The sequence below is a fragment of the Myxine glutinosa genome, chromosome 2 (genome assembly GCF_964187855.1).
Source record: "Myxine glutinosa chromosome 2, kmMyxGlut1.1, whole genome shotgun sequence".
NCBI lineage: Eukaryota > Metazoa > Chordata > Myxini > Myxiniformes > Myxinidae > Myxine > Myxine glutinosa.
In genome coordinates this window covers 57,209,131-57,222,359 of record NC_136262.1, presented here as the reverse complement: position 1 = coordinate 57,222,359, position 13,229 = coordinate 57,209,131, and the positions used below count along the sequence as shown (strand labels likewise).

General features: G+C 44.8%; 1 protein-coding gene across 4 annotated transcripts in view; it reads right to left on the bottom strand.

Moving 5' to 3' along the window:
* The window catches only part of LOC137421774 (translocating chain-associated membrane protein 1), a 93,359-nt gene that overhangs the window by 59,347 nt on the left and 20,783 nt on the right, over nt 1–13,229 (bottom strand). For 3 of the 4 annotated variants that reach the window (XM_068108170.2, XM_078773319.1, XM_078773320.1), the window contains 3 exons: nt 8,274–8,332; nt 5,137–5,221; nt 4,900–4,970 (listed from right to left, as the gene is read on the bottom strand). In XM_068108170.2, the coding sequence (XP_067964271.1) occupies nt 4,900–4,970; nt 5,137–5,221; nt 8,274–8,332 (215 nt within the window). Of the gene's footprint in view, nt 1–3,219; nt 3,467–4,899; nt 4,971–5,136; nt 5,222–8,273; nt 8,333–13,229 lie in introns of all 4 variants that reach the window. The other variant, XR_013622674.1, reaches the window with a different exon arrangement.

Here is a 13,229-nt window from a genome sequence, read left to right as displayed (position 1 = left end):
GACAGAGAAACAAGCAGGCGAGGAACAAGCAGGCAGAGAAACAAGCAGGCAGAGAAACAAGCAGGCAGAGAAACAAGCAGGCAGAGAAACAAGCAGGCAGAGAAACAAACAGGCAGAGAAACAAGCAGGCAGAGAAACAAAACAGGCAGAGAAACAAGCAGACGAGGAACAAGCAGGCAGAGAAACAAGCAGGCAGAGAAACAAGCAGGCAGAGAAACAAGCAGGCAGAGAAACAAGCAGGCAGAGAAACAAGCAGACAGAGAAACAAACAGACAGAGAAACAAACAGACAGAGAAACAAACAGACAGAGAAACAAACAGACAGAGAAACAAACAGACAGAGAAACAAACAGACAGAGAAACAAACAGACAGAGAAACAAACAGACAGAGAAACAAACAGACAGAGAAACAAACAGACAGAGAAACAAACAGACAGAGAAACAAACAGACAGAGAAACAAACAGACAGAGAAACAAACAGACAGAGAAACAAACAGACAGAGAAACAAACAGACAGAGAAACAAACAGACAGAGAAACAAACAGACAGAGAAACAAACAGACAGAGAAACAAACAGACAGAGAAACAAACAGACAGAGAAACAAACAGACAGAGAAACAAACAGACAGAGAAACAAACAGACAGAGAAACAAACAGACAGAGAAACAAACAGACAGAGAAACAAACAGACAGAGAAACAAACAGACAGAGAAACAAACAGACAGAGAAACAAACAGACAGAGAAACAAACAGACAGAGAAACAAACAGACAGAGAAACAAACAGACAGAGAAACAAACAGACAGAGAAACAAACAGACAGAGAAACAAACAGACTCAAATGCAATACCCTCTCCTCTGGCAAGGGTAATAAACAATACATCTTGTACTTTCAAATAGACTATGGTACTTTAAAATAGAGATTGCAGAGTTCGCCAGACCAAAAAGATGTGGTACAAAACAGAACAGAAGAAAAGGGATAAAAACAAGACAGGAAGTCTAACAGCGGCATAGCTGGGCTTGTAAAATATTATAAACCACAAACACACATTATTAGCTTTTTAAACAGTCGCTAATGCTGCTTATTACATTAAACAATGAATTTGGAGGAATCCCGACATCCGTGAGGTAAGTTTTACTTACAGAACTGAGGGAAGATCTACTGTCATCTATATACCCCACAAGGGTTGTGTATGCACCGTTTTGTTGGGCTGGAACTCCGATGCTTTCGATATTTGATAGTCATTTTAACAATCGTTTGTTTGTGTTTCACAATGAATGAAAAACGTTACGTAGAGCATGGCGATTGTGATATATGACAGGTTCGATGATATGTTTGGCATGAACGGCATATAAATCAAAATGGCGGGGTGTGGAGAGTCAGCCGCTGTACCGCCATAATGACATCAGACATAATCATATCACCCTGTCATGTGACCAGATCATGGTCATCATGGATCTGATAGTCAGCTCTGATTGGTGTACGTTTGAGGGGACATACATACACGTAAATACAGACGGACAAACTGTTCTTGACGCTTTGCACTATGGGCTACTCTGTAAAAAATAATATGAGTATATAAATAAAAAGGCCAGTGTCTGTCCTTCTTCCAACCTCTCTCACCACTTGGTTCACAATCATCAAACCTTGGAGGCATAAGTCTTACAATTCTGCTTAAGGCATCAACATTTACTTCCAACTTTTTTTTTTCTTTCATTAATTGACATATGTGGGAAAATTACATGCCCAGACCAGGAATCGAACCCAGGTGCTCTGCAAAACGGTTCCAGTGCTCTGCCATCTGAGCTATCTGGACGACCCTGACAGAGCATGCAATTTCCCCACATATGACTGCCACTCTTTCCGTCAATGCTTCTGGGGCACGAGCTGCCAACCATAGGAGCACCAACAGCCTGCTCTTATTTTCATTCTTTTATATATATATATATATATATATATATATATACATATATATATATATATATATAATAATATATATATATATATATATATATATATATATATATATATATATATATATATATTCTTATACTCTTACACTTTTTATATACAGTCGGACCCCACTACTCGTGGAATCCACAGTTGATAAAATGCGACACGTTTCTCTATTCGCAAAAAAATGTCCCGAAAATTTGCGGGTTTTTTTCTTTTCACGGCTGTGTTCCACGAAATCCCGCTTTATTCCCCCTATTCACAGCCATGTTCCGCGAATTCATGGTTTTTCAGAGAATTTCAGCAAAAAGAATTTCACGAGCTGCTAGCTTGACACATTTATAAAACTCATCTTTCACTAACCATGCATAAAGCAGTTGGACATACGCAAAAAACATCTTATACAAGCCATGGGCATGACCTGCTGTGTGATATGCGTTTTCATTTCATGGCTTTTACGGCCGCGAATTTGAGCTGGACTATAATTGAGAGCTTTGCGGGATATCCCACCAGATGTGTAGACAAGTCAAATCCCGCGAATTATACAATGCAAACACTTCATTAAATAGATTACAGTTTGCAATTTACGGTAAAGCATCATCAGAGATGTTACACAATGAAAACGCTTTGGTGCGACGAAAACATGTCAACCCCACGAATTTTTGAGTGCAAATGCTTCATTAAATCTATTACTGAAATTAGCAGATCACGATACCAAATATAGTTCCCACAAACTATATCGATGATAAATATATCAAGGTTCCTCATCATGTATAGATAATATAGTTCTTATTATTCAGATACGCTCAATACGGCATCATCCGATAACATCCCCCACAAAGAATGGGCTCCCGCAGATTGTGTCCTCGATTTCAATCATTGTTCTAGTCCCGTTTCTTCGACCTGTGGTTTTGACTCGCTCTGCTCATCGTTAAATAATGGCGCCCAAGCGCAAGACCAGTGCCGGAGATGCGTTGACTACCAAGAGGCAGAAGAAAGTAATGAGCCTGAGCCAGAAGGTGGAGCTGCTCGACCGGCTTTCGAGAGGAGAGAGTGCAGCCTCTGTTGGCAGGCATTATAGCATCAACTAATCCACCGTTCGCTACATACGGAAGGAGAATGCCATTCGTGAGCAACTTTCAGCAAGCACTGTATCGAGTAAGAATGTGGTCACCCATGTCTGGAATGTCCACATGGAAAATATGGAGAAGACTCTCAGAATATGGATAGAGGACAACATGCTGAAAACAATGATGCTGAACCGTTACCTAAACCCGCACATCGAGGGCGAGTTGGATGCCATTCCAAAGGTTTTCGAGGAGGAGGAGGGCGGAGCCGGAGGTGGGCAGAAATGAGGAGGAGGTGGGCAGTAATGAGGAAGAGGTGCCAAGATCCATCCTCACAGACCAGTTCCTGTGCGAGTTGCTGCAGGACACGCGGGCGATTGTCGACAAATTGGAAGATGCTGACCCAGTTGTGGAGAGGTGCCTCAAGTTCAAGAGGGGCTTGGATGTGCTGCTCCCACACAAAGAACTGCATCAAAATGTTTGGCAATCTTTCAGCCAGCTCCCCATTACCCATTTCTTCAGCCCTGCTCCCTCCACATCCAGACCACCAGCACCTTCTCAGCGGCCTCACCTTCTCCTACCTCTCCTGGCTCTCCATTGGTGCACGATTTTGCTGCACCATCATTTGAACGTTGCGTGCGTTTGTAAAATAAAAAATTTAAATGGTACATGATGGTGTTGTGTTTTTTTTAACTTTCACGGTACGGTATGGTTAAGCACTTTTAATGAACTGTAAGCACATTCCTTCAATAAATTGGAAATGGTACCTGGTGTTGTGATTTTTTTTACTTTCACGGTACAGTGTGGTTAAGCACTTTTAATAAACTGTATTCAGCAAGCACTGTATCGATGCTCCTTCAATAAATTGAAAAATGGTACTGTACCTGGTGTTGTCGTTTTTGTTTTTTTTCACTTTCACGGTACGGTTAAGCACTTTTAATAAATTATATGCCCATTCCTTCAATAAATGGGAAATGGTACCTGGTGTTGTTTTTTTTAATTTTACTTGTAAAATTTAAAATGTCATTTTTTGTGAAACTGCAATCATGTGCATTTGTGGTCGAAAACATTTTAAAACTTTAAAATTTTTCCTCTATGAATCAGGAACCGCCAGAAACCTATACCGTATCCACCTTTTCCCCATTGAAACAATGCCACGGCATACATTCGCGGGATTTTCATCGACCTCCGTGGGTTTTGTCTCGCCATTTCCGGGACTTTCATCGACCTTCGCGGATTATCGTCGACATTCTCAGGATTTGCCTGACCATTCGCAGATTTTGCCTCGTGTCATTCCAGATGACGTCATGGCATTCAGTTGGTCGTGCTTAAAGTCCAACCATCACATGATTGTTGTTGTCGTCACCTCTATTCATTTAGTTAATCGAGGGAATGTTATTGCTGTTCTTATATGGCCCTCTCGTCCTATGAAATCCCATACCATCGAATCCGGTCCTCGATGGTCTATATCCGTTGGTACCGAAATAATTTTGCATGTGCCTAATAATTTTCATGATATTAACCCTTTGAGTACGGGATTTTTTTTTGATAAAAATACCCCCGGTACGGGATTAATTTGGCATTACGGGAATGCAACCACGTACTGACGATCTATTTATAGGTATAGTCGATGACGTGTAGTAACGTCATCCGTACACAAAACTTTTTCGCGGGTTGCGGCACTGGACGTCATCCGTACTCAAAGGGTTAATGACTTTTTATTTTTATAAGAAAAAAAGAAGAAAAAAAGAGGGAAACTATTTAACTTTACAATCGACAACTTTTGAGGCAAGTAAAATCCCACAAATCTGGCAATTTGCTTGTTCGGAGACCACTGAAGCCAAAGCAGCAGCTTCATTAACCAATGACATGTGTACTTACTTGAGGAGGTAAGCCGCAGAAATGTGCAACAGGTACAAAGTGATATGCAAGAGCAGTCTTGATAAATCTTCCTGCAGGAGGGATGGAACAACAATAAAAGGTTAGCAATTATCAACAGAAGCTAGTAAAATGGTATGGATTGGTGAAAGGTGCGGGCATGGCAACAAGCATGGACATGGTATGAAGATAACAAAAAACTAATAATAAAAATAAACCAAAAAAATAAGAAAAATCAACCTTTTTAGTTTTCTGGAAATGCAGTTCAGGGAGTGCGTGGACCCAGTAGGCGAGCTGACAAATGAAGAAAAACTTCACAGAACCACTAAAAAGGTGAGAAAATTAAATAAAAAGGCACATCATACAATAGCCGGCTATCAAAATAAAATAAACTTGAACGGCACTTGGTAGAGCGCATACCTCCGCCAGGCTGAACAGTTTTGTTTTGTATCTCACTGATAGGCTAGATGTGGATTCGGACCTGAACCAAAATCTAATCAGCTTGTTCTTGTCACCTAACCAACTTGTCCACCAAGTTTAGTCATAACTCGTCCATAACTTTTTAAAATATAATGTTACTAGCAGGAGTACCCGGCTTTGCCGAGGAAGGGGGGAGGGGAGGGAGGGAGGAAGTAGGAGAGGGAGGGGTGAGGAAGGGAGTGGAAGGGGGAGGGAAAATATATGCTGCATATACATCTTTTGGGGGTTGGGAGGGGGTGGCTTTGACAGGCCCCTCCATTTTGGGGGAGGGAGGGAAGGAGGAAAAATTTTCCCATGCAAAGAGTGCTTCATAACCTCAATATTGCACAGGTAAAAAGGAAATTGTAATACCCTCTGCCACCATCACCAGGTGGCACTACACGGTACACATTTACATGGATAATTTATCCCCCTCTCATGGTCCCCCACACCCACGAATGAGGCCGCGGCCACATAGCCTATGTTACCCCCCAGACAAAGTTGTATTTGTATGTGTACCCTGAGTAAAGTATAAGAGCGTTTATAGCTGGAGTACCCGGCGTTGCTCCAGAGAAAAAGAAATATTAACATATTTGAAATGAGAGCAAATATAATGGAAAAGCAATTACATCCAAATCAGAATCCATCACAAATGTAAAATCATCATTTTACCTTTTCGTACAATATATGCTGGTGAATGTGCCATTCAGCACGTTTCTGAGTTAAGTATGATGACGTTCAGGAAAACGAAGAAGTGTAACCACAGACTTCGACCGCTTCCGGAATTGTTTTATTAATCGTGTTCAAATGTCTGGTGATTGTTTTGTATTTATTTATGCGAATGTGTACTTGTATATACAGTAACTGTCATCAAAAAGGCTTAGGCACCATACAGCGATTTTTTTTTAAATTAAAAAAAACGAAATTAAAATATATATATATTGTTGCGGATTTGAGAATCCTGCACGTTGATAATTGTTGTAAATATCACCCTCTGTAAATAAAAGTAATTCCTTGTAAATACCTCCATTAATTGTAAAGGTCAAAGGTCGTCCCTTTAGCTAGTCCATTGCATACACGTAGCAAATCATAGGCTTCTCTCTATAGTTATTTCTTTATTCTATGTTAGTTTAAGGCTCTGTTTCCCATTAATTGACTCTGCATTGCACCAAATCAAATAAGATAGATCCCCTACAATATCGCCGTGGCCTCCAAAGCGGCGTTTCGCCACCGTTGCATTGGGTGGGGTTATTGGCATCATCATCGCCCCCAAACTCCATTGAACACGAGGTCATCTCGGAGCAGAAGGTGGGAGGAGTCAGCCAAGCGCCAGGAACAAGGCGTGGCTTTGCCAACGCCTCATCGAGGGGCGGGATCGGTGAGCCCTCGTGACCAATCAAGGCCGACGCGAGCTCACCAATGGGCGTTTTCAAAAGGCCGGCGGCTTGATCGCCACGCGCCTCATAAAAGGAGGTTGGGAGGGACTGCTTAGGCAGATGAGTGAGGAGGACGCACTGAGCAGTTCATTCGAGGATGAGCTGAGCGTTGAGGAGGAGCTGGGAGTTGAGGAGGAGTTGAGCTTTGACGCGCAGTTTCGATCCGCTGCTGCGAAGCAACGCCGCCGTGGGAACCAGATTGCGGTGGCGTCGGTGGCCGTCGATTTCCAGCCCGACGTCCCGTGCGGGATCAAGCTCCAGCCAGCGTCCAGCTGAACCTTCCTCCCCTTCCAGCCATTCATTCCTGCTTCATTCCCATTCGTGTAAGTCTGACTGTCGTCTGTCTGTTTGTTCTGTCTGGGGAATAAGTTAAGCCTGTATACATAAGCTAGAATTGCTCTGTGTCTTCTTCTTCTTCAAGTTATTTTCGTATCTTTCCTTCTCCCTTGGTTTCTTTGATTGTGTACATAATTAGTAATAAATTCCTGTTCTTCCTACCTTTGCCTTCTTTCCTTCACATCCGTTCGTCTTTGTGATTTCCCCCATTAAGTACCTGTGGCACGATTTGGCCGACGCATATGAATCGGGTTTAGTCCTTGTTAAATGGCTCGAACCGTGGGCTGCTAAAAACCGCTCGGCAAACAACATCTTGTCCGGGGTTCGGGCGGAGTTACCCCCCTGCCTTGTGGAGCGGGGTAGCTTCAGGATCGGAGACAGCCAGTGCAAATAGAAGGCGGATTAACCCCCCCCCCCCCCCCCAACGGCTCTCTTATATAGTAGATATATCGGTGTTCGCCCGATGTCTCAATGGTGAAGAATCACTTAAAAATTAAATAATTCTCGCATCCGAATCCATATTCAGATCTTCACCAAAATCGAATCGATTAGTCCTCGTCACACACCCAACCTGTTCACCAAGTTACATCCAAATCCATCCATAACTTTTTGAGATATCTTGTTCACAGACAGACAAACAAACAAACAAACAGACAGACATGGGTGAAAACATAACCTCCATCCACCTTTGGTGGCGGAGGTAATCGAATGAGTATTGCTTGCATAAATTTCATGCCTATGTATAAATTTACCAATCCAGAATCGAAATGAAATTGGTTTTTCTTCAGTGGTAATTAGGTCCTCTCCCTAAGCAGATTGGCCGAACATGAAATGGAGATGCTTTATTTTCCAAAATATTATTCACGACCACTCCCTCTATATTCTGACAGGTTGGTCTCAAGGGAGTACATTTACTCTTGAGCCGGCCAGTCTGGGTTCAAATACCGACCCAACCATAAACTGTTGGTTTGGGGTTTCGCAAGCAGGGCATTGCACATTCCCTCGCATAGACATTAAGCTGGACATCCCATCCAACAAACCGTGGGGGGGGGGGGGGGGGGGGGGGGAGGGGCGGGTCATCACCCATGCCTTGCCCTAAACTGTAAATTTTACATCCTGGTAAATCCACAATAACAAATTACTTACGACATTGTATTGTGGGGGTATCCTTCCCACAAGCTGGAGGGCTGAGTAGTGAACTCCTCCTGCAAGTCACACGGCAGCAAGTAAAATGGATGAAACTTTCTGGTGAGAAATGCTTGATATACAGAAACAAGCGTTACGCCTAGGTCCCCCGTCGGGGAAGTGATGTGAGTTGACAAAGTGGAACACGCAGAAAACATGCTATGATATATTTCGCTCACAAGGGTCAGACATACATGGAGGCGGCCATCTTGGATTTTGACGTGGCAACCCAATTTTCAATAGCGTTCTTCCTTATGGCGAGATACACCCACACACCAAATTAGAAGTTGGTACTTCGCTTTTTTTTCAAGATATGCAGGTTACAAGGTTCAGACATACATGGCATCAGACATACATGGCGGCGGCCATCTTGGATTTTGAAGTGGCGACCCAATTTTAAACAGCATTCTTTCTTGTGCCTAGATACACCCACACACCAGATTAGAACTGGATTTGGTTCTCATTTCCTTCCTTCTAGGAAATTTCCATTTCCTTCCTTCCTTCTAGCCTAGAGACTCATTCCTTCCCTCAACTCAAAAAAAAAAAAGAAAAAGACATTACCTTCTCTGTGCTCATTCGTTTATTCATTCTTATTCGTTCGTTCGTTCGTTCTTCGACCATGTGTTTCTCCCCCATTTCCCCAGATAGATTGTCAAATTTCAACTCGTTATTTTATCGTCCATGTGATATTGTTTGATTATAATTAGTTTTGGTTTGAATTTCCTGTAACTCGTAATTAATTAATCATGTTCTGCTCCTCGTGTGTGGCCTTGTAGTTGTACCCCCGTCGGTGTTTTGTTAACTTAAGCGTGTTTTGCTTGGCTCTTAGTTTTTTCCCTTCTACCCCGAACATAATACTCTGTCTAACGTTCTAAATCCCCACCCCACCCCCCCCAAAAAACAAACAAACAAAAAAAAACAAACAAAAAAAAACCAAAAACATTTATTTTCCTTTCTCCACGTGTACTGTTGTCTCGTCCTGTATTTTCTGTCCAGGTGTGCTGTTCGCCCTGCCCCCATTATCTCCTTGCCATCCACCGTTTGCCCTGTTCACGTGACTCGTGGTGGTCCCTCTCGGCTCTCCCCCCGTTGGTATTTTGTGCAAATAAGATTGTTCACAGTTCTGTTTAAATATTATTTAAATATGTTTAACCTTTCCCCTTCTGTGTTTTATTCAGTGGTATATTTCAACACGCTGTTTATCTTCCTATTTAAAAATCTTTTCTCAATTTCCTCTCCAACTCATTCCACTTCAAAAAAAAGAAAATCAATATCTTATACGTCTCCCTCACTACATGGTCTAATTTCACATTCACTCCATCCCTCCTCCATCGTTCTGAATCGGATTGCTAACTTGAAAATCACAACAAACCCAATTTGTTATCAATGTTCGTCTTTCATTAATCATCCACTTTCTAAACTCCCCTCTTGCCCCTCCCATCCAAATCCCCCCCCTTGCACCTACACTCCTAAACTCCCCCCTTGCCCCTCCACTCTTAAACTCCCCCCTTGCCCCTCCACTCCTGAACTCCCCCCTTGCCCTTCCCCTCCTAAACTCGCCCCTTGCCCCTCCCCTCCAAATCCCCCCCCTTGCCCCTCCACTCCTGAACTCCCCCCTTGCCCTTCCCCTCCTAAACTCCCTCCTTGCCCCTCCCCTCCAAATCCCCCCCCTTGCCCCTACACTCCTAAACTCCCCCCTTGCCCCTCCACTTCTAAACTTCCCCCTTGCCCCTTCCCTCCAAAACTCCCCCCTTTCCCCTCCCCTCCTAAACTCCACCCTCACTCCTCCCCTTCAAAACTCCCCCCCAACCCCTCCCATTCAATTCAATTCTCCCCCCATACCATTCCTCTCCAATTCTCCCTCCTCCCCCCTCCTCCTCCAAGCTGCCTCCTCCCCACTTCGTCTCCCTTCTATCTCATACCTCCACCCCCCCAAACCTTCTACTTTCCTCTGCCCCCCCCTCAAACAACCCCTCACTGTGCCTCATCCCTTCACCATCAAACCTTTCATCCTCCTCATCCTTCCCTGTCTTGGAACTCTTCTGCAATATCTGACACACTATCAACTGCTCTCCCTACCTCCCCCTCTCATCCTTCATCTTACCCTACTCCTCCCCTCCCCTGTCCTGTACCCGATGCTCCCCCTCTCTCTTCATTAACGGTATGGACCTCAAACATCCGGGGCCTTCGCTCAAACCTGACTGATCTCTCCATACAGGTTGCTTCTGACAATCCAGACTTGATCTGCTTAACAGAGACTTTCCTCCTTCAAGATGTCTCTGATTCCTTAATATCTCTTCCTGGTTACTCCCTCCTCCGGTATGATAGACCTGAGCCTCGGCCTGGTGGTGGGGTGGCTATCTTTATCAAAAACTCAACTGCCCTCTTTCCTCCTCACCCCCAGGAGTACCTCTGGCTACGGCTTCCTCTCCGCTCCCACCTTTTGTTCATATGTGTTCTGTACCGTCCCCCAAACAGTGATGACTCCATCTACATTTCACTGTCTGACAACATGGACCAACTTCTATCCACTCATCCCAACTCTCTCTTCCTCATATGTGGTGACTTCAACTGTCATCATGCCACCTGGTTGGGTGTGGGTTCCTCTCTCACCAGTCATGGCACCTCAGCAAAGGACTTCTGTGACTCACTGGGATTGACACAATCTGTCAATTTCCCGACCCGGATCTCAGCCAATGGAGTATCTTCTCTTCTAGACTTGGTTATGACAAACTTCCCTGCTAATGTCTGCTGCTCTTCTTCTGCTCCAATCGGTTCTTCTGATCATGTGCTTGTCAAAGTGGACATCTCTCTGGCCATTCTCAGAGAGCCTCCTCAGCGTCGACGAGTCTGGCATTTCACTCAGGCCGACTGGGACGGTCTTCAAGCAGCCATCAATCGTCTGGATTGGTCTCCCATCTCCACTGCCTCTGACATAAATTCTTCCTGGGAATTCTTCCAAAGCAAACTGATCTCTCTCATGCACAGATTTATCCCATCTCGCCTTCAGTTGTCTTACCCTTCCTCCCGTCCATGGTACACTGAATCTTGTGGTGAGGCAGTTGCCCTGAAACAACTTGCCTTTGCCTCTTGGAAGGCTAATCCAACTGAAGGCAATCTCAGTTCCTTCCACCAAGCTCGGAACAAGTGTGTCTACCCTCAGGAGTGCCAGGAAGCACTATCTCTCCTCACTCAAGAATGAACTCTCAAACCTGTCTCCTTCCTCCAAATCCTGGTGGCGTCAGTTCAAATCCGTTTCTGGTGTTTGTTCCCCCTCCAACCCCTCCCTTACCTCAAATGGCCACACAGTTGACATTGCACGTGACAAAGCCGAATGCCTCAACTCTGTGTTTGCCTCAAAATCCTTTGTCCCAAACCCATCTCTCTCTGTTCCCACCCTTCCCAGTCGAACCCAACTGCTCCTGGACTCTGTGTCCTTCTCTCCTGACAAGGTGGAGGAGTTTTTGTCAAACCTCGACTCTGATTCTGCAACTGGACCAGACGGCATCAGCCCACGGGTCCTAAAATCCTGCTTTGCCGCTCTATCTCACCCTCTCTCTGTTCTTTTCACCCTATCTATTGCTCATGGTCATCTGCCAGCATCCTGGAAATCAGCTAACATTACCGCTTTACACAAAAAAGGTGCAAAAACAGATCCTTGCAACTACAGACCAATCAGCCTGCTCCCAATTATCAGCAAAGTCATGGAATCCATCATTGCTTCGGATATGAAATCTTTCCTCTTCTCCAATGGCTTGATCTCTGATCATCAATTTGGTTTCAGACCAGGTCACTCTACTCTGGACATGCTGCTTCTGCTGTCTCAACAATGGATGGAGGTCCTCAATGCCAAACAGGAAATCAGAGCTGTCTTCCTTGACATATCACGTGCCTTCGATACGGTCTGGCACCCAGCTCTGCTCACCAAACTCTCCTCCTATGGTATCCATGGAAATCTCCATGCATGGCTTGCGGACTTCCTCTCTGGTCGTAGTCAACGTGTGGCCCTGAATGGATTTCTCTCAACTCCCCTTCCTGTTCAGGCTGGAGTTCCCCAAGGCAGTGTGCTGGGCTCTGTGCTTTTTCTGGTCTTTATCAATGATCTCTCCGACTCTCTGGAAAATCCTCTCTATCTCTTTGCTGATGACTCCACTCTCTGCCGCTCCATTCCTCTTCCCTCAGATCGGCAGTCTGCAGCCTCCTCACTCTCTGAAGACCTGGACAAAATCACAGACGGGTCAAAGAAGTGGACCATGTCTTTCAATCCTGACAAATCTCACTCTCTTACTATGTCTCTCCGAAAAGATAGACTGGACAACCCTCCCATCTACTTTCTCAACAATCCTCTCCAAGAAGTTCTGTCGCTCAAGCTCTTGGGTCTCACTATCTGCCATGATCTTTCTTGGGAAAACCACATTTCCAAGCTGGCCTCCAAAGCCAGTCGCCGACTGGGCATCCTCAGCCGTGCGAAGTCCTTCCTCGGCACACCTGAGCTCCTCACCACATACAAGGCTTTCATCCGCAGCTCAATAGAATACTGTTCTCCCCTATGGGCTGGTGCTCCTGCCTCACACCTGGCTCGGCTTCACGCTGTTGAATCCAAAGCTTTCAAAATCATTGGAATCTCCCGCGATGAAGCTATCTCTGAGGGCCTTTCACTCACTCACCGCAGGCAGGTAGCTGGTCTTTCTGTCTTCTACCGACTCCTCTCCGGCCTTGCTCCCCCAGCTCTCTCTGTGCTCTGTCCCCCAAATATTCCTACAGGTCGCACAAGATCTGCCAGCAACCCTCTGATGGTTAAACTGCCGAAATCTCGGCTCTCTGCTCACCTTCACTCTTTCATTCCTCTTTTCTCCCGCCTCTGGAACAAACTCCCACACTCCCTTCAATCCCACTCCTCCCTCCAGGTCTTTAAAA